Source organism: Pongo pygmaeus, chromosome 6, assembly GCF_028885625.2.
Source record: "Pongo pygmaeus isolate AG05252 chromosome 6, NHGRI_mPonPyg2-v2.0_pri, whole genome shotgun sequence".
Lineage (NCBI taxonomy): Eukaryota > Metazoa > Chordata > Mammalia > Primates > Hominidae > Pongo > Pongo pygmaeus.
This window is the reverse complement of record NC_072379.2, coordinates 158,095,531-158,116,761: the sequence shown is the minus strand read 5'-3', so window position 1 is coordinate 158,116,761 and position 21,231 is coordinate 158,095,531. Positions and strand designations below refer to the sequence as shown.

General features: G+C 45.7%; 1 protein-coding gene across 9 annotated transcripts in view; it reads right to left on the bottom strand.

The window, feature by feature from the left end:
* Positions 1 to 21,231, bottom strand: part of DYNC2I1 (dynein 2 intermediate chain 1) — a 95,332-nt gene that overhangs the window by 9,851 nt on the left and 64,250 nt on the right. For all 9 annotated transcript variants that reach the window (XM_054495218.2, XM_054495219.1, XM_063668061.1 and 6 more), the window contains 8 exons: positions 19,068 to 19,240; positions 17,887 to 18,049; positions 15,342 to 15,455; positions 15,179 to 15,240; positions 14,604 to 14,655; positions 11,050 to 11,110; positions 7,131 to 7,230; positions 6,809 to 6,940 (listed from right to left, as the gene is read on the bottom strand). In XM_054495218.2, the coding sequence (XP_054351193.1) occupies positions 6,809 to 6,940; positions 7,131 to 7,230; positions 11,050 to 11,110; positions 14,604 to 14,655; positions 15,179 to 15,240; positions 15,342 to 15,455; positions 17,887 to 18,049; positions 19,068 to 19,240 (857 nt within the window). The remainder of the gene's footprint in view (positions 1 to 6,808; positions 6,941 to 7,130; positions 7,231 to 11,049; positions 11,111 to 14,603; positions 14,656 to 15,178; positions 15,241 to 15,341; positions 15,456 to 17,886; positions 18,050 to 19,067; positions 19,241 to 21,231) is intronic.

Below are 21,231 nucleotides of genomic sequence, written 5' to 3'. Positions count from 1 at the left end.
TTCTGGATGGGAGACTTTTTATTACAGCCTCAATCTAATTACTCATTATTGATTTACTGAAGTTTTCTATTTCTTCATAGTTCAATGTTGGTAGGTTGCATGTGTCCAAGAATTTATCCATTTCTTCTAGGTTTTCCAATTTGTTGGCTTATAGATGTTCATAATAGTCTCTAATGATTATTTGTATTTCTGAGGGCTCAGTTGTTGTATCTCCTCTTTGGTTTCTGATTTTATTTTATTTGGGTCTTCTTTTTTCTTAGTTATTCTAGCTAAGTTTGTCGATTTTGCTTATCTTTCAAAATCCAACTTTTCATTTCATTGATCTTCTGTAATTTCTTTGTCTCAATTTATTTATTTCTGCTCAGAACTTTACTATTTCTTTCCTTCCACTAATTTTGAGTTTGGTTTGTTCTTGCTTTTCTCCTTCCTTGGGGTGCATTGTTACATTGTTTATTGAAGTCTTTCTACTTTTTTGGATGTAGGCATTTATTACTATCAACTTCTTAGTATTGCTTTTGCCATATCCCGTAGATTTTGATATGCTGCATTTCCATTTTCATTTGTTTCAATAAATTTTTAAATGTCCTTCTTAATTTCTTAATTGACCCACTGGACATTCAGGAAGATATTTAATTTCCATGTGTTTGTGTATTTTCCAAGGTTCCTCCTGTTATTGATCTCTAGTTTTATTCCATGGTAATCATAAGATACTCAATATGATTTCTATTCTTCTGAATTTGTACGGACTTGTTTGGGGCCTAAGATATGGTGTATTCTGGATGATGTCTCATGTGCTAGTGTAAAGAATGGGTATTCTGCAGCAGTTGAGAGAAATATTCTGTAAATGTTAGGCCTATTTGGTCTAGGGCAGGGGTCCCCAGCCTCTGGGCCGTGGACCAGTACCAGACCACGGCCTATTACGAACTGGGCCGCACAGCAAGAGGTGAGCAGCAGGCAAGTGAGCATTACCACCTGAGCCCCACCTCCTGTCAGATCAGCAGCGGCACTAGATTCTCACAGGAGCATGAACCCCATTGTGAACTGTGTATGCGAGGGATCTAGGCTGTAGTCTCCTTATGAGAATCTAATGCCTGATGATCTGAGGTGGAACAATTTCATCCTGAAACTGTCCCCCAAATCCCCCGTTCGGGGAAAAAATGTCTTCCACAAAAACCAGTCCCTGGTGCCAAAAAGGTTGGGGACTACTGGTCTAGTGTGTAGTTTAACTCTGATGTTTCTTTGTTGATTTTCTGTCTGAGTAATCTGTCTATTACTGAGAGTGGGGTGCTGAAGTGCCCTACTATTATTGCATTACAGTCTATTTCTGTTTTAGATTTATTAATCTTTGCTTTCTATACTTGGGAGCTCTGGTGTTGGGTACATAGATGCTTGTAACTGTTATATCCTCTTGCTGAATTGACCCCTGTATCATTATATAGTAAATTGACCCATTATCATTATATATAGACCCCTCTTTGTCATTTTTTACAGTCTTTGATTTGTAGTCTAATTTATCTGACATGAGTATAGCCACTCTTGCTCTTCTTTGGTTTCTAGTTGTATGGAATATCTTTTTCCACCCTTTCACTTTTAGTATGAGTGTGTCTTTATAGGTGAAGTGAATTTCTTGAAGGCAGCATACAGCTGGGTCTTGTTTCTTTATCCATTCAGCCATTCTATGCCTTTTAATTGGAGAATTGAGACCATTTACATTCAGTGATATTATGGCTAAGTGAGAATATTCTACTGCCATTTTGTTGCTTGATTTCTGCTTAAGACTCCTCTCTTCCTTTGTTCCTTTCTGCCTGTCTTCCTTCTCTCTGCTAGTATGTTCTAATTTGTTGCTTTTTGTTTTTAATGAAGCTATTATAGGTTTTTGTATTGTGATTATTTACTTATTTATTGAGACGGGATCTCATTCTGTGACCTAGACTGAAGCGCAGTGGCAAGATCACAGCTCATTGCAGCTTCGACCTCCTAGGCTCAATCAACCTTCCCTCATCAGCCTCCCAAGTAGCTAGCTGGGACTACAGGTGGGCACGGGCACCACTGTACCCAGCTGATTGGTTTTGTTTGTTTGGGTTTTTTTTGTAGAGATGAGGTCTCACTATGTTGCCCAAGCTGGTCTCAAACTCCCAGACTCAAGCAATCTTCCCACCTCAGCCTCTCAAAGTGCTGGGATTATAGGCATAAGCCCCAGCACCCAGCCCTAAAACAAGTTATTTTAAAGAGATAACAACTTACCTTAGAATACAAATAAAGAAATAAAAACAAAGGAAACACCAAACAAAAATTTCTACACTTTAACCCTCTCACATTTTGACTTTTAGTTGTCTCAATTTATATATTTTTAAATTATTTATATCTTAAGAAGTTGCTATAGCTATTATTGTTTTTAATAGGTCTTTTGGGCTTCATAGTAGAGTTATGAGCATATTGTACAAATACAGTAACACAGTATTCTGGGTTTGTCCATTTATTTAATTATATGAATGGGTTTTGTACCTTGATAAGTTTTTTGTTTGTTTTTGCATGTTAGTATTTTTTTTTCTTTCAGGTTGAAGAACTCCCTTTAGCGTTTCTTTTTTTGTTGTTGTTGTTGTTGAGATGGAGTTTCACTCTGTCACAGACTGGAGTGCAGTGGGGCAATCTCAGCTCACTGCAACCTCTGCCTCCCATGCTAAAGCGATTATCCTGTCTTAGCTTCCTGAGTAGCTGGGATTACAGGTGCCCACCATCACATCTGGCTAATTTTTATATTTTTAGTAGAGACATATTTCATCATGTTGGCCAGGCTGGTCTCGAACTCCTGACCTCAACTGATCCACCTGCTTCGACCTTCAAAGGGCTGCGATTACAGGCATGAGCCACCATGCCCAGCCTCCCTTTAGCATTTCTTGCAAGATGGGTCTGAGAATGGTGAATTCTCTCAGCTTTTGTATGTCTGGGAAAGACTTTAACCCTCCCTCATATTTGAATGACAGTTTTGCTGGATACGGTATTCTTGGATGGCAATGTTTTTCGTTTAGCACTTTGAAAATGTCATTCTACTCCCTCCTGGCCTGTATGGTTTCCACTGAGATGTCTATTGCCAGATGAACTGGAACTCCTTTATATGTTATTTGCTTCTTCTCTCTCACTGCTTTTAGGATCTTCTCTTTCTCCTTCACCTTTGAGAGTCTGATTATCAAATGCCTTGAGGTAATCTTATTTGGGTTGAATCTGTTTGATGTTCTCTGACCTTCCTATACCTGGATATTGATCTCCTTACGAAGTTTTGGAAAGTTTTCTGTTATCATTTCTTTGAATACATTTTCTAACCCTTGTTAGCTCCCTCTTGAATACCAATAATTCTTAGATTTGGTCTTTTGCGGTTATTTTCTGTCTTGTAGGTAGTCTTTATTCCTTTTTGTTCTTTTTTCTTTTTTCTCCTCTGATTATATATTCCCTTTCTTTTTTCTTTTTAGAAACAGTATTCACTCTGTCACCCAGGCTGGAGGGCAATGGCACAATCAGAGCTCATTGCAGCCTTGGCCTTCCAGACTCAAGTGATCCTACTGCCTCAGCCTCCATTTGCCTCCACATGCCACCATTCTTGCCAAATTTTGTAATTTTTTTGTAGAGATAGGGTCTCCCTATGTTGCTCAAGCTGGCTCAAGAGATCCTCCTGCCTTGGCCTCCCAAATGCTGGGATTACAGGCATGGGCCACCGCACCCAGCCTTGTGTCTTTTTTTTTTGAGACAGTCTCACCCTGTCGCCCAGGCTGGAGTGCCCATGATCTCAGCTCACCGCAAGTTCTGCCTCCCAGGTTCACACCATTCCCCTGCCTTAGCCTCCCGAGTAGCTGGGACTACAGGCGCCCGCCACCACGCCAGGCTAATTTTTTGTATTTTTAGTAGAGACAGGGTTTCACCGTGTTAGCCAGGATGGTCTCAATCTCCTGGCCTCGTGATCCACCTGCCTCGGCCTCCCAAAGTGCTGGGATTACAGGCGTGAGCCACCGCGCCCAGCCTTGATTGTGTATTTTCTAATAGCCTGTTTTGATCTCACCTATTCATTCCTCTACTTGATCCACTCTGCTGCTGAGAGCCTATAATGAATTTCTTCAGTCCAGCAAATATGTTTCTCAGTTCCAAGATTTCTGTTTGATTTTTTAAATTATTTCAATCTGTTTGTTAAATTTCTCTGATAAATTTCTGAATTGCTTTTCTGTGTTGTCTTGGAGACCACGGAGTTTCCTTAAAATTGCTCTTCTGAATTCTTGGTTAGAGAGCTCACAAATCACTGCCTCATTAGGTCAGTCACTGGATTTTTGCTTTGTCCTTCTGGGGAGGTCATGACTCCCTGTTTGCTGCTGTTTCTTGTGGGTGTATGTCTGTGTCTTTGCATTGCAGGATTAGTTATTTATTCCAGTTTTCTCTGTCCAGCTTGTTTTGGTTTTTATTGAATATATTTACTTAGCAAATCTTCTCTGCTAGGTTGCTGCCTCCTTTTCAGCTATAGGTGTCACCTTAAGACGAGGTTCACTTTGGCTGTATTTAGTGATTGAGGGAGGCCTGTCCCAAATGAGGGAAGTCTCAAAGGGTTTGTCCTGACAGTGTCAGGGTTCGTGTTCAGAAGACCTGTGGAACAAACCTCCTGGAGCATGGTGCTGTGAGCGGCCACTCTGATTGAGTGCCTCCTTTGGCTGAGGTGCAGAGTTTCCAGGGCTGCGGACAGTAGTCCTGCCTCCCAGCTTTGTTTCTGGGTGTCCTCAGGGGTATTTCTTCCTTCAGGCAATCGGGATGCTCCCCATGGGCTGAGGCAGGGACAGGGCACCCAAGAAAGTAGAGAAACTGGTTGTCCACCTCAATTTTACTTTCACAAACCGTGAGTTAAGGGGAGATTTTCCATGCACTTGGTGCCAGGCCAAATAAGGGGGAAGGGACATTGTGGATATGGAAGCCCAGTTCTCCTCCCATCTGCTTGGAGCTTTTCTACTCTCTGTGGCCCCAGGAACTGTCTTATCTTCACACTTGAGTTCTAAGTTCTTACTGGTGAAGATCTTGGTGCTATGTATTTGGTTTTGGTTTTTTGTGGGGAGAGAAGCCATAAAAAGCTCAAGAGCTCCACACTGGAAATCACCACCAACAAAATTATTAATGAGACTTGTTTTCGTTTTTGTTTTGAGACGGAGTTTTGCTTTTGTTGCCCAGGCTGGAGTGCAATGGCACTATCTCGGTTTACCACAACCTCTGCTTCCTGGGTTAACGCAATTCTCTTGCCTCAGCCTCCCAAGTAGCTGGGATTACAGGCACGTGTCACCATACCAGGCTAATTTTATGTTTTTAGTAGAGACGGGGTTTTGCCATGTCAGCCAGGATGGTTTTGAACCCCTACCTCAGGTGATCCACCTGCCTGGGATGCCCAAAGTGCTGGGATTTGGGCCACTGTGCCCAGATAACTTTGTATTTTTAGTAGAGATGGGGCTTCTCCATGTTGGTCAGGCTTTCAAACTCCCGACCTCAGGTGATCCGCCCGCCTCAGCCTCCCAAAGTGCTGGGATTACAGGCGTGAGCCACAGCACCCAGCCTAATGAGACATTTTACATTCTTTTATTCACACTAATTCTTCAAAATTTGGTGTGTATTTCACACCTCTAGCATATCCCAGCCTTGCCTGGCCACATTCCAGGCCCTCAACAGCCACAGGAGGACATTACTCAGCAGCTCAAATGCAGTCTTTGGAAATACAAAGATACATGAAATACCATCTCTGCCCTCAGCAACCTTAGTTTATGTGACTGACATATAAACATAAGTTATTATGTTTTAAGCACTATAAGAGTAGTGTGAATAAATAACAATCTTTCCCCTCAACCTCAAGTATAGGGAAATTTGTAAACACTAGTGAGAGAAGGGGATATCTGAGTTATAATTTAATGCCTTGACTGTCATATAATTCTTGTTAACTGTCACATTTAATCATGTATAAAGTTGTTTAATATTTTGCCTTCTGTCCTGTCTTACCCAAACCAACCCATAAACTGACCTTGGAGTCTACAGGACAATTGTGACTAGGGTGAGCTGGGCTGACACCAGGCCCTGGAAGGGAAGAGAGCAAGCAGCTCGCACCCACACACACATTTCCTGCAGCATGAGTGCAGCGTGGGGACTGCTGCCTGCCCGATGGCCATCCCTGGACTTTCAGGTTAAAGACTCTGAACATTAATTTCTATTGTGTTAAACAGTAAAAGAACACAGGCAAAAATCCTCACACTAAGAATTTCTTCACATTTTTGGCTGTATCATAGGTTTTGGTATTTCATATTCTTCTGTTAAATTCTAACTAGTTTGTAATTGAACCAAGTATTACTTGAGAGTTTAATTTCTACATGGGTTTTGTTTTTAAAATTTGTTATTAATTTCATATTTCTCCTTTTTAAACCACTGACATCCCATAAATGATCAATTTGTGCTCTAGTAAATGATTAACTTTTAAAATTTTCCAATGGATCACTGTAAGTGTTATGCTGCCCAAATAGGCAAAGAGTATCACTAAAAAGAACTGGCAAGCCTAGGCAACACAGGGCGACCTCGTCTCTACAAAAAAATACATTTTTTTAAATTAGCCAGGCATAGTGGCATGCACCTGTAAAGGTCCCAGCTACTCAGGAGGCTGAGGTGGGAGGGTCATTTGAGCCCAGGAGTTCAAGGCTGCAGTGAGCTACGACCACATCACTGCACTCCAGCTTGGGTGACAGAGCAAGACCCTGTCTCAAAAAAGAAAAAAAGAAGAATTAGTGCTTTAAAAAACAAACTTTCTTACCAAAAATATTGGTTCTCCAAATGGTGAAAAATCAATGACATTAACTTTTACTGGTCTTATACCATGTTGCTGAGGTTTGAATAGTTTGGGAGCCACTCTCAAATCTTGTCTTGTGCCATGGCTTATGAGACCCTGTGAAGAAGAAGCCCAAGAGTGACTGAACGAGTGCATTAGACACGAGATTGGATACAGCTACTGTTCCTCAAACAATTTAAACTTTATAAAAGAAAAGAGTAAGTTAATCCTAAATCAAGATATTTATCAGGTAAGTCAGGAAAACAAGGAAAATGAGTAATAGGATTAAATTTAAAATACTACTCACCATGTCTGTGCCAATAATAAAGTGATTAGGATCTGAAGGCAGAAATTTAACATTCAGTGTTTGTGTAGTGCCCCAAAATTCATTACCTTTATGGGAAAGACTGAAAAAATAAAGTAACAAAGATGAACAGATGGACTGTTTCCAACCTTAAGAATAATGATGGTATTAACACTGATTTGCACTACAATACATCGATGTGTAACAGGCCATGTCACATTCCTCTGTGGGTTTAACCACTCTTTGTTTCCATTTTCTTCTGCTACTACACTCTTGATAATTTTTTCAGAGTTATCCTTCTGTTCCCTAATTCTTTCTTCAGCTATATCTAATCTGCTATGTAACCATTCACTTGGTTGTAAATTTCAGAGATAACAGTTTCATTTCTAGAAATGTCTTTTAGATTGTACAACTGTCTCAGGTTCTTAGTGTGTGACTCCTACTTTTTGCACCAAGGTAGACTGTTTCTTCATGCTTGTAGTTGTGAACTCATCTGCAGCAGACTGCTTCTCATAAGAATCCTGTGAGCCCCAATTTGCAAACATATCTTTACCCACCAGGTGGTTTTGCGTCTACTTTAACTATGAACTCACTGAGGCCACTGGTCTAGAACTGTGATGTTAACATCTCAGCTTGTAGGTTCCCATATACCCACTCAGCCTAGGATTTCAAGCTCTTCCAAGCTCCTCTGTCTTCCCTTGGCTGTGGTGAGGCTTTCTGAATTTCCCTATCACTGCAGGAGCAGTGAGTTCCAGAGTCCTGTGCAGGGGTCTCAGTTCTACCTCCTTGCCTCAGGCAAACCCAATGCATCGCCTGGTTCTGCATGGGGCTCAAGCCCCAGAGACAGCTCAGAAGTTCTGAGACAGCCTGGGCTTCATACCCAGCCTCCAAGCCATCACACAGCAGCTCAAAAGCTTATGACACTAACTTTAAGCTCTCTCCTGTTTATGGCATTTAGAGATTTTCCTTTCCTTTTAAAAACTATACTTAGTTTTATTTTTTCCTTTATATGACCTATGTATTTGTAACAGAGAGATGCCCACAGTTGCTCCATCTGCCACACCCACATCATCAAAGTCAGCATGTGGCCAAGCTATCAGCCTCCTTTCCAATTTTCTCTTTCCGTCCACATTCAGGACTGCAAATGCCAGCTCTTGGTTGATGACTCCCAAATCCTTACCTCCATCTGGGGTTTCTGCTATGGAGGCCCCTAGCTCCTGGGCATCTCCACGGGCACCACAAGCTCAGCCTGTCCTCGCTGGAACACACTGGGCTGCTCCCAACCCTCCCCGCTCCTATCCTCGCCTGGCAAGTGGTGCCCAGTCACCAACCAGACATGATGGTGGAGGCAGAGGCCAACCTAGGCTCCTCCCTCCCACTGCTCCTATAATTGATGAGCTGCTGGGTTTTTTAAGTTCTACCCCTTTAGCCTGTGTCCAGCCCTCTGTACCTGTGATTGCTGCCTTTGTTCAGATCCTGGTCGTTCATGTCAGTCACTCCAGAAGCCTCCTAACTGCTCTCCCTGACTCCAGCCTCCCTTCCTGTGTTCCCAACTTACGCCGCTGCCACACTGACCCATCTACATCACAGACAAGATGCGCTGCTCCTAGGTTCAACATCCTGCAATGGCTCATGACCATCTTTATGCAAATGTCCACACCCTTTAGCACGGCAGACAGACTCGTTAGGGCCTGACTCACCTGCCTCCCTCAACATCAGACCCACTGACAGCTCCAAATGTGCCTCTGGGCACCCCCAGGTTCTGCTCCCTCTGACCATCTAACTCCATCTCAAATGCCTGGCTCAGTCTTTGCCTCCTCAAGATGTCCCCACTGCACTCCATTCCCCAAGCTGCCCCCATCCTTTGAGCTCCCACAAGCCCTGTGCACATCCTGACAGCACACTTCGTCCTCTGCACCCTGAGGGATGGGGCCTAGCTGCAGGGGCAGTGCAAGACAGAGCTGCAGGACCTGCTTCCCTGCAGGCAACGTCCTCCCGGGGACACTCATGCTCAGTGACTGACGGGATGGGGGGCACAAAGCCCCAGCCACGTGATTCTGGGAGGCCATTCCAGCTCACAACTCCCGGGCCCTGGGGAGTCGGCCGTGGGACCTGCCTCACAGCTCAGCTCCTCCTCTCAGCCCCATTCTGCCTCCTCCCCGCCCTTTCCCAGGCAGTAAAGCCCCAGGAACTCCTTAAGAAACACCCTCACCTCTCCCTCCGCCCTTTCCCAGGCAGTAAAGCCCCAGGAACTCCTTAAGACACATCCTCACCTCACCCTCAGCCCTTTCCCAGGCAGTAAAGCCCCAGGAACTCCTTAAGGAACATCCTCACCTCACCCTCCGCCCTTTCCCAGGCAGTAACGCCCCAGGAACTCCTTAAGGAAGATCCTCACCTCACCCTCCGCCCTTTCCCAGGCAGTAATGCCCCAGGAACTCCTTAAGGAACATCCTCACCTCACCCTCCGCCCTTTCCCAGGCAGTAACGCCCCAGGAACTCCTTAAGGAACATCCTCACCTCACCCTAAACTCCACTGCAGATCCTTCTTCCTGAGAAAGCAAGGAGTCCCCCCTGCAATCACGTAACATTTACTCATCCGCCTCCTTCTCGGAGCACCTTGACAGAGGATGCTCCCCAATAGCGCTACAAAGCCTGACACGTAGAATAAGCTCAACATGGTTGGTTAAGCAGTCTGAGGGAACATTTATTATGCATGGATCTCAGGAAGACACTGCTAGGAGTTTTTGCGTAAGAAAAAACCCAAACAGTGGATACATTAGACACTTTCCTTCAAAGATTGTGTGTGTGCAGTTAAGTACAGGAGAAGCTGATAGTTAAAGATAAATACAATGCACAGTATAAAGCAATAAGGGCCCTAGCAGAGATAAAAAGTCGTAAAGAAACTCATTGGGGAACTGTAGAGGCTGGAGGGGTCAGGGGCTTGCCCAGGAACCACGTATGTTTGGCTCTGCGATACAGTAAATGACTTTTTAAAATATAATTGATTCTCTTTCATAATTAGTTGTAATTACTAATTACAACTGTAGTTGATTTAAAGTCTCCAAGCATGCATGAATTCATTAACACAACCCACAGGTTTTCTGACTAGGAAGAACCAGGCCCCAAAATTTTGACCCCTGAGTGCAGTAAATGACAAGAAAAGATACTTTAGGAAATAAATTAACATAAAACATATAAATACCACAAACAATATTTGTACATTTGTGAAGAATTTTTATGTCATATTAAGTTATATGAGTAAAAGCAGAAATCTAAATCTCTTAATAAAACTTTTTATCAATGTTTCTGGTTCCTGAAACTTTAAGTTTAACCTCAGGGTTGCATAAAAACTGAAGAATAGTTAAATAAGACCAATTTAAAAGAAAATAACCTCTACTTAAAGACAAAATGTTAGCTCTACACCTGGAAGCTGTATTTATTACATTCACTCATTAATAACAGACTAACAAGGCCAGGCGTGGGGGCTCACACCTGTCATCCCAGCACTTTGGGAGGCTGAGGTGGGTGGATCACTTGAGATCAGGTGTTCGAGACCAGCCTGATCAATATGATGAAACCCCATCTCTACTAAAAATACAAAAATTAGCCAGGCACGGTGGCAGGCGCCTGTAATCCCAGCTACTCAGGAGGCTGAACAGGAGAATCGCTTGAACCAGGGAGGCAGAGTTTGCAGCGAGCCAAGATTGCACCACTGCACTACAGCCAGGGCAACAAGAGCGAAACTCCATCTCAAAAAAATAAAAAAATAAAAATAATAGACTAACAAAACAGTAAAAAAACAATGTGAGAAAATGGACTTCTTCATCGCAAAAGCTCACCATTTACCGTATATGCGATTCCCCAATGTTATTTTCCTTCTAGGTCTTTGTGAGATAGTGAAGCATTTTCCCTCACATCTTACCTGTCACCCAACTGGATCAGAGCACTAGGTACCAGCTTGACCCTCCCTCCAGGCATCAGACCTAAAAACAGATGAACCAAAATCAATGCACCTTTCAATAGAAGCTAAATCAAAATCTACTTATAGTTGCCTGGAATCATTTTTCATTGCTTAAATATCTGTGTTAGGAAATAACATCAAATGCAAATCAATGCACAGCATCCCTGCCTTCCTCTGGGTGAGGTTCACGTATCCTGCCTTAGGAGAAGAATCGAGTATTCACAGTTCAAGTCTTATGGGAAGAAAGATTGTAGAACCATGATCTGGGAGCCTTTATATCATTAGATCTGATAAAATAAGGGGGGTAAGCAATCCATACATGTGTACGAGTGTACATACACTAAATAAGCCTTAGATCACAGCAGCAAACACTGTCCTGTGAATGGCCACCGAGGCTCCAACGCCTACAGGAAACTTGCAGGACCTCTCTCTCCACCATCCCAGAGACTCAGAAATCTGCTGGTCTCCGGGCAGAACACACAGGAGGCAGAGTGGCTCCTCAGCCGAGCGCATCCGGCCTCACTCTCTGTTCCAGCAGCTTCTCCAGCTTCCTTCTCAAACAACACAGAGCCACAGCTCTGAGGCCTGACTGCTCTTCCTTTCCTTTCCTGAAAGCGTTCATGGCTACAGCACTGGCTCCTCGGCCATCCACTGGTTTTGCCTCCTGTGTCTGCTCCCAATATCACTTTCCCTCTAAAACTACTACAAGGGGAAAAACTAGAAATCTATGGATATTAAAAGCCAAATTCTCGGCAAGGCATTGCCTAAAACTCTGGGGGCAGGTGAATTAAAAGGAGATAGAAATAAGCCCAACCTGCAGCTGGGCAGGGTCCCTGTAGCTGCTTCGTATCTCCTGCCAGTCATAACCACAGTGAAGAAGGGTCAACGCCGCCATGCACAAATGTGAAGCTTCCCAGCACGCCCCCCACCTGGCATCTCGGCTCCCACGCCACCGCCTGTGGGCAGCTTTTCTGGCCGGGTCCTCCCACTGGCCCCTACACGCCACAGCCCACAGGCAGCCTTTCTGGCCAGGCCCTTTCCGACTGGGCCCCTACACACCACCATCCACGGGCAGTCTTTCTGGCTAGGCCCTTCCACTGGCCCCTACACGCCACCATCCACGGGTAGCCTTTCTGGCCGGGCCTTCCCACTGGGCCTCTGCTCCAGCAAGTCCACCACCACTCGCCCTCTCCCGGGCTGGGGTCTTCGCCCAGGTCTCCTGGCACCTAGGACTGGACCTCGCTTATGCAGAGAACATTTCATAAAAAGATGGTGGCTGACTTCAGCTCTCCAACAGCCACTCATCCAATGCCTACACAAAGAGCTGGCAGCCACCCTGAACAATGGGCTGGTCTGAACGTCCTCCCTTCCTAAAGGCAAGGCTGGAACATGGTTGCAATTTTGGTAAGTGGTTCAGTGAAGAAAGGGTGTTTTTATACACCAATATTTTAAAATGAAATACTCACCACCCCAGGATATCCTTTATATGACCATCATGTACTACAAAACATTTGTATGCAAATACTTTTTATGCAAAATGATTTTGTCTCCATAGCCAGATTATCACCTGACTTGGACAGAAATGATCTCAGTACCATCCATAATTGCTTGACAAATACCTTGATCATGTAACAAGTTAACAGCACAACCAGCCTCAAAGCGAACTCTTAAGGTCACAAGAGTTCTGGGCATTTGGGGCGGAACCCTGGGTGTGAAGGGGGGTTGGTGCTGAGACCAACTGTGTGGGTCTCGCCCCATCACTAACCCACCCCGTGACCTGTGTACGTTGAGAAGGAGGCACCAGGACCCCTGCCAGGCTCCCTAGCTCTGACACTCCAGGATTCTAGGGGCAGCCTGGAGTGGACAACACAGAGCAGAACGGCTCCATGAGCAGAGAGGGTGACGCATGAAGAACACATTGAGAAACATGGTGACTCCACCTCAAAAGCATTTACCAGTGAAATGAGCACCAAGACTGTCTTATTTTTACTGAAGTCAGAATCAACCGTAAACTTGTAAGGGCCACCACAGACGTGTGACTATGGAGCACACAGCATTTGCTCCGAGGGCCAAAGCAGCCTCTTCCCTAATCTCAAGAGGTTAGGAACAAAGCTGGTCTCACTCATGTTATTTTTTGCCAGATCTACATGAGAAAACACCCCTGATACAAGCAAGGTGAAAGGGGGGTTCGTCATTACAAACTGGGTTGTGGGAGGCCAATGAGGTGAGAAAGAAGTTGAGATCAAAACATGGGCTAATGTCAACCACAGAACACAACAGGACTGAATTACTCCGTCACTTCTGAGCCCTTTCTGGAACTGAAAATCGTACTCCATAGCATCAAGAGCAGCCAACTGTGAGAGGTGCTGTTAGCTTTGCTTCAAGTCACTTCTGCTCTGCCCAGACCCAGGGACCTTTGCCACCCTGGGATCCAGTCTAAGGGCCCTCAGGGGCAGCATCCAGTGTTCCTGATATGCCCTGGGGTTGTAAATCCAAAACTGAGAGGAAGAGGCCCCAAAATGAATGCGCACTGAAAGACTCGGACACCTGAAATACATAGGAAACAGCTACAGAACACAGCTGTCCTTGACTTGTCTGACAGAACTGAATGGTACTCAGCTGTAAACAGAACTCATTAAACCCTACTAAGATCAAAACATTCACTCAGAGGCTGGATGCGGTGGCTCATGCCTGTAATCCTAGCACTTTGGGAGGCCGAGGTGGGTGGATGACCTGAAGTCATCCTGACCACCTGACCAACAGGAGTTCAAGACCACCCTGACCAACATGGTGAAACCCTGTCTCTACTAAAAATACAAAAATTAAAATACAAAAATTAGCTGGGCGTGTTGGCGAGCACCTGTAATCCCAGCTACTTGGGAGGTTGAGGCAGGAGAATTGCTTGAACCCAGGAGGCAGAGGTTGCAGTGAGCCAAGATCACACCACTGCACCAGCCTGGGCAACAGAGCGGGACTCTGTCTCAAAAAAAAAAAAAAAAAATTCACTCAGAATATCATTTGATTATTCTAGTTAATTGAGATGCCTGTTCAACAGTTGATAAGGTTATATGACATACAACTTTAATTTTCATTTTTCAGGTAGTAATTTATATTTTTCAAAGCAGTTATTGGTCTCTTTTTTTTTTTTTTTTTACAGAGACAAGGTCTCATTCCATCACCCAGGCTGGAGTGTAGTGGCATGATCACGGCTCACTGCAGCCTCAAACTCCTAGGCTCAAGCAATCCTCCCACCTTAGCCTCCCAAACAGCTGGGACTACAGGTGTGTGCCACCACATCCAGCCAATTTTTGAATTTTTTTGTAGAGACGGGGTCTTGCTATGTTGCCCAGGCTGGTCTCAAACTCCTGGGCTCAAGCAATCCTCCTGCCTCAGCCTCCCAACGTGCTGAGGCTCCCAGCAGGCGTGAGCCACTGCACCTGGCTGCAGTTATCAGTACTTTTAATCTTGATTCATTTTAGAAAACACTAAAATTAATTTTTTTACTTAATAGTTACCTAAATCACTTATTGAACCTGCGATGTCTGCCTTTGGTAATTCAACCACCACCTAAAAACAGAATATTGAAAATGAATATTGATACATTTTATAATTACGAAACAACCTAAGCAAAGCATAGCTCTAATTAAGATGGAGTGCTATATCAGGTACTAAAACATAACTGCTCCAGAAAAAGAGACTGATCTTTAAACTCAGAACTAACGCTCTACAAGTTGACTCCTCTGCTTTGATCTCCTCGTGTTCTCTTCACTTGGTGACTTAATCAACAGTCTTGGCCCGTAGGACAAGCCAATCCAGCGTCACCTCGGCCCTAACATTTTGTTCCCTTCTCACTTTCATTCTGTGTTCCCAAAGCCCTGTGTGAGATTCCTATTTCGCTGTCACGAAAGGGCCCCAAACCTGCCATGCGTGACCTTCTGCATCCCTTCTGCTCAGGACCAATAAGCCCAGTCTTGCTCTCCGTTTCCCACCATAGCTAACTGGGTCCCGCCCCCTGCGCTGTTCAGGCGCCACCTCCACCCAGACCACCTCACTCAGGCCCTGCATGTGCCCGGCCTGGGCCACTACTCACCCACACATTGAGAACCCCACTCTCATCCAAGGAAGCGATGTGGAAGGACAAACCTGACATTTCTGATGAAAACAGAAACAAAAAGAAAGAAATGGCTTTAAATAAGGAAACCATATTTCACAACTATTGATTAAGGATTTTAAGAAAGTGAAGAATCACGTACCTTCTTGAGTAGAAAAGGGTGAAAGCACGAAGCTCTGCTTTTTGTGGACGGACGTTGAGATAGGTTCTACTGCTTGAAGAGGGCTTCGGTGGTTTACTGAGGTAAGGATTCCATCTGGAGTTCAAAAGCCCACAGCACCCACGTGTAAGTAGTAAGTTGCAGAAATGCAGTTCGCATCACACAGGGACAAACACAAGGTGCTTCTGGGTCTCACAGATCCAACTCTCTCCACACATCTTCCCAAAACACCCCAAGACCAACATGGACCACACACGACTGACACAGGACCACGACTTTCAGATTCCTAGGACACACGGGCCCCAGCCCCTGCTCTCCAGTCTGGAAGGCAGGAAGAAAGCTAAAGCCCACCATCCAAACAGAGCATGCCACACAGTCTGAAAGAAAACTCAGACAAAGTCTCTGCGAGGCCAGATCCTGGGGGCCACTCAAGCAACTCAGGGGAAGGAGCTGGGAAGCAGAGGAGGTCAGAGCAGCACAGCCGATGGGAAGGGGGACGTGAACAGGAAACGGAGGTGACCTCCGCACACACCTCACAACTGCCAGCAAGAGCGAAATCCAGGCGTTTGCAAAACCAAAGGAAAGGCAAACCCACCCCACCTACCACCTCGAGGCACCATGCCCACTGAAAAGATACCTGTCGCCAATCAATAAAGCAAAGCTCACTGACCTAAAATATCCACCTACAGAATGTCTACGAGTAGAAAAACGCCAAACTCCATAGAAAGCTACTATAAGAAGAAAACAGAAAAAATGTAAATCAAAGCATTTCAGCAGATGAAAATTCTCCCTCCTAAAAACAAGCACAAGGCAGAAGACACAAAACTCAACATTCCAAATGGAATCACATCTCCTCAAAGGGCATCTGGAAACATATCAAAACAACAAGAAAGAAAAAACACTGGGAATCAGAAATCAAGAACAGAATTAGACCCAGAAAAGCAAGAAATGAAATGAGAATTGGGATTGAACTCAGGAAAAAAACTGAAGAAAAAGACAAAACCATCTCAGAAATTAAGAATAAATTACAGGGTATCTAAGTGAGAGGACCCAGATGAAGCACTGATGGCTCGACTGAGGAAAGGGCTGGTCTCCCAGGCGAGAATTTGGTTCCTCTGACTCATGGTCTGAATCAGAAGTTCCACAGCTCCTCACTACTGGGAGTTTATTTAAAACTTTGTAGGTTTTATTGATAATATTTCAAAGACAAGGCCGGGCGCGGTGGCTTATGCCTGTAATCCCAGCACTTCGGGAGGCCAAGGCGGGCAGATCACCTGAAGTCAGGAGTTCAAGACCAGCCTGACCAACATGGAGAAACCCCATCTCTACTAAAAATACAGAAATTAGCCAAGCATTGGTGGTGGGCACCTGTAATCCCAGATACTCAGGAGTCTGAAGCAGGAGAATCGCTTGAATCCAAGAGGCAGAAATTCCAGTGAGCTAAGATCATGCCACTGTACTCCAGCCTGGGCTACAGAGTCAGACCCCATCTCAAAAAAAAAAGAAGGATGTATTTTAATGGAATAATTTATTTGTATGTACAGTCTAGACGTTTACTGTTTTTGAAAATGGTGCTGAATTCAAAAATTTTTTAGTAATAGCAGCAGCAGTTAGAAAAGGCAAAGATTATTTATTTAAAATATATCTTTTAAAATAGCATCACAGCCCATAAGTTGCGATAAATTCAAACAGTCTTAACAGTAGTAATATTGCCCCACACAGAGGGGCACAATTCATGGTTGGGGAATTTAAAAAGTGGCTCTCTTATGTACAATGTACAGATACACATGTCAAACACAGACAGACACGCAACATATCTACGATAATAAAGCCACACAGAGGGGTGAGTGATGACCTCGGCCTGCACCTTCAGTCCACAGCACCCCAGCCCCTACGAGAAGGGGCGGTGCAGGGCGTGGCGTGGTGTCCGAGTGCAGGCCCCACCATGTCGTCAGCGTGACCCTACATAAACGCTGCATCTTCCTGTGGAGCTATGATACAGGGCTATCAGGGGAATTAAATGAGACAATGTACACTACGCACTAGGGCGAGTCCCAGAACACAGGAAACACTTATGCCAGGTGCCTACTGTGGTGGCTGGGCACGGTATGGTATGAATGTCCACCCAAGTCAAGCCGAGGCTCAGGGAGGCCCAATTGTGCTGGTTCCTGGCAGCCCTCAGGGTGACTGGCTTTGCTCACGCGAGTGTGAGCTATTTTTGCCCTGAAGAACACACATGCCAAGATGCCTCAAGCCACTTTAAAACTAAAGGTAATTTCATTGAGGATTTTTTAGAATCCACAAATTTAATAAGAAAGGAAATTCAAGTCATTCTTGGTCACTGGATAATCATGATTGGAATTGATTTCTGTTTTTTATATTTATCAAATGCTGCTTTTGCCCATGGGTCAGACCCCGTCCTCTGGGATAATGTGAATAAATAAATGCAAATCCATGTAAAGGTTTGTTCCTCAAATCTGTGTGGCTTTTCTAGAAGACACACAATTGGCAGGCAGATGACACTGACCGGTGGAAAACGTGGCGGTCCGGAACGTCCAGAAGCCATCGCTCAGCTTCACAGAGTGATGCAGCCTTGAGTCTTCTCTCAAATCCCAGACGACAACTGAGCCGTGCGCTGTTCCAGCAAACAGTAAAAATGCTTTGAAAGGGCTCAAGCAGCAACACGTGACCTAAAAGACAAACGCACAGAAAGCCGATGACGGAAGAATATGAGAGGCATGCTCACAGAAGCTGCATTTACTGAGTGGGGTGTCTGACCATGTTCACTGTGCACGGGAGTCACATGCAGGGCACAGCAAGCAGAACGCAGACTCCTGCACAGAAATAAGCGGTGGCTTGTCAGGTTCCTGAAATGGAGAATAGGGATGAGAAACCCACCCCGTAGGCTTGTTATGACCACAAACGCAAGGTGCTGACACTCATCTGGCCACACAAAGCCTGCCGGGAGCCTGTCCACTCAGCTCAATCAGCTGAACCACAAAAGCAGCAGTTCATCCTGCGCCATTTTATTTACATCTTGTATTACAAAAGTTACAATTTCAAGTCATTCTTCTCTACAGCTTTTGTGGAAATCAATGGGTTTGAGGCCAGGGAATACATAACTAGGAAAATACAAATGCACATTTTCCCAAACATAACAGAGGCAGCCCCAACCCCTCACCGCACAGTCCTCAAGCCTCGGTGCCAGCCTCCTGGGCGGTGAATGGGAGGCCTCCAGAAGGGCTCTGAGCGACAGCACACTTCAACACCGTCTAAGAAACCTCAATGCAGTCTAAGAAACTTCCAGGCAGTCTAAGAAACCTCTAAAACACTCAGGACCGAAACAGTGCAAGGCAAAAAAACAGGCATCTAGGGCCCCAGAGCTATGCCCAGCATGGTGAGCATTTTCATTCAGCCTACAACTACCTCCATTTCCTAATTCTCAGCTAACCTAAAGGGGTGCTCTGTGAAAATTCTCGTTTGCTCATTTTGAACTACGAGTTTCCAGAGTCAAAACAAGCACACCCATGTGTCTCGCCGCACCCACAGCACAGCTGAGGCCAGCTGTGAGAGACAGAGAATGGCCCATAAGTCCCTACCCACCTCCTGTCCCTGCACCTCTCTCCATGCCTCTCCCCACCTGCACCTTCACGCTCTGTCCGCTGTCCATCCTCCCATCAAACGCGCGACTCTCCTCCTGAGCTGTACCTGGGACTCACATATCAGAACCTTCTGCGGCCCTGAAGGCTGCCAAATATCCCACACACAGAGGATGTATTTGCTGTCCAGCAGGGGCACAAAGGTCTTCTCAGGTAAGTCGTGAACGGAGACCACCATCTGCCTCTGAACTTGGGAGGCGTGCAAGGAGGATACTTTTCGATCTAGGGAGAAGAAAAATATGTTCACATTTTAGTGACCTGCCAGAATCCAAGTTAAATTTAACACACTTGCGAATACTCAAAAAAAAATTCAGCTTCATGAAGAAACAAACATGGTTCTTTCGAAACCAACATACATGAAACGTAGGTTTTGATGAACGGCCACAGCCTATGCCCCAACACTGTCCAAGCTGACCTCACAGTCTGGCTAAAATGTGGTAGCATGCAGCCCAAGACACCTGTGGCTCCACTAGCAACTCCCACAGAAACCAGCTGCCCACCAGAAGCCAGGAGTCGGGATCTCAGAGCTGGGAGGTAATGGAGTGAGCCTGGCTGCCCCTCTGCTTCAGAACATTGCTAATACACCAGCTGCAGGGGCTTCAGCACTGGAACACCACGTGGCACACTGCTCTCCTCAAAGGCTGCGAGCGGCTGAGGGCCGTTCCAGACGCTGCTCCACCTGGCGAGGGACTGCACTCCAAGGCGTTACTGTTGCCACTGCTGGCCGTGCCAGCAGCTCTCACACATCAGCAGAAGATGGAGATGGAACTCAAGAAACAGAAGGATAGGAAGTCCATGACTGGCGACAACTTCAGTCAAAGAACTGGACCACACTGCTGGCAGGCGCCCAGTCAATGTGGAAAGCAGTACCCGGCCAACCCCAGCCACACACACACCACAAACACCTATCAGCCCCTCAGTTCACATCCTGCTACCCACACCATCCATGCTTGGGTCACAACATCCCCTCCGATTCCAGGGAACCCTCCTTCCGCCTCGTCACAATCGCTCATAGCTGCAGCCTTCTGGGGCCACTTCCACCAGCAAGCATCAGGTCTTCTTCCAGGTGCCATATTTAATAGTTGTTTTTAGTGGGAATGAGGTTCTCGAGTGCTGTGACCTGACCCCGTTTTCTCCTAAGCCCTGTGGTTTTTATTGGCAGTCTTCCACAGTGTAGCGATTTTTAGGAACGTGTACCTCCTGTTACAGCGGAACTATGATATGGCAACCAAGGCCTGACCCATCGCTGCCCTGACCTCACCTCTCACTGGCCACCGTGGTCTCCTCGCTTCTCCCCAAGACACAGGTGTGCCCCCCTCTCAGGACTGTGTGCAGCGCCTCCTCCAGAAGCTCCCGTCTCCTTGTGGCGCGTCTCTCATCTCCGTCCAGTTTTCACTCACAGTGAGGCCTCCTCTATCAGAACTGTCTTTATTTTTCTCCTTAGAACTTATCCCTCTCTGACAGACTGTATGTTGATCTGTTTAGCCAGTGCAGTCTACTTGACTCACCGAAACACAAGTTCAGGAGGGCAGAGTTGCTGTCGTCCTACTCACTGCTCAACTGCAGCTCCCTGACATGCTATGGGCATATGCCCAGGGCATAGCACCCGCTATAGAACATTTGTCAGATGAACGACCTGCTGGCTGCGTCATTCTGCCGCGTGTTTTAATAGCGATGAGGACGACCCGCTGGCTGTGTCATTCTGCTGCATGTTTTAATAGTGATGAGGGTACTGGGTGGACCCTAGGAAGGCTGAAGTATCTCTACATCTGATCACAGATCAGAATCTAACGTGAGTGAAATTCTGGATTCGCAGGGTGAGACAACCCACACACTCCGTCTCATGCCTCTCTTGCAGTCTCATGTTCCTTCTGCTATCTCAATATTCATTTTACCAGAACACAAAAATAAGCAAACAAGACCCTCCACTCCTTGGACATGTGGGAAGTGCAACACACACACACACTTCACGAGTTCCCCAACAGAGGCCACACACTGCAGTACACACAGGCACTTCATGTGTTCCCCGACGGAGGCCCGGTGCTGCAGTACACACACACACTTCACGTGTTCCCTGATGGAGGCCGCATGCTGCAGTACACACACACACTGCACGTGTTCCCTGATGGAGGCCCGGTGCTGCAGTACACACACACACTTCACGTGTTCCCTGATGGAGGCCACGTGCTGCAGTACACACACACTTCACGTGT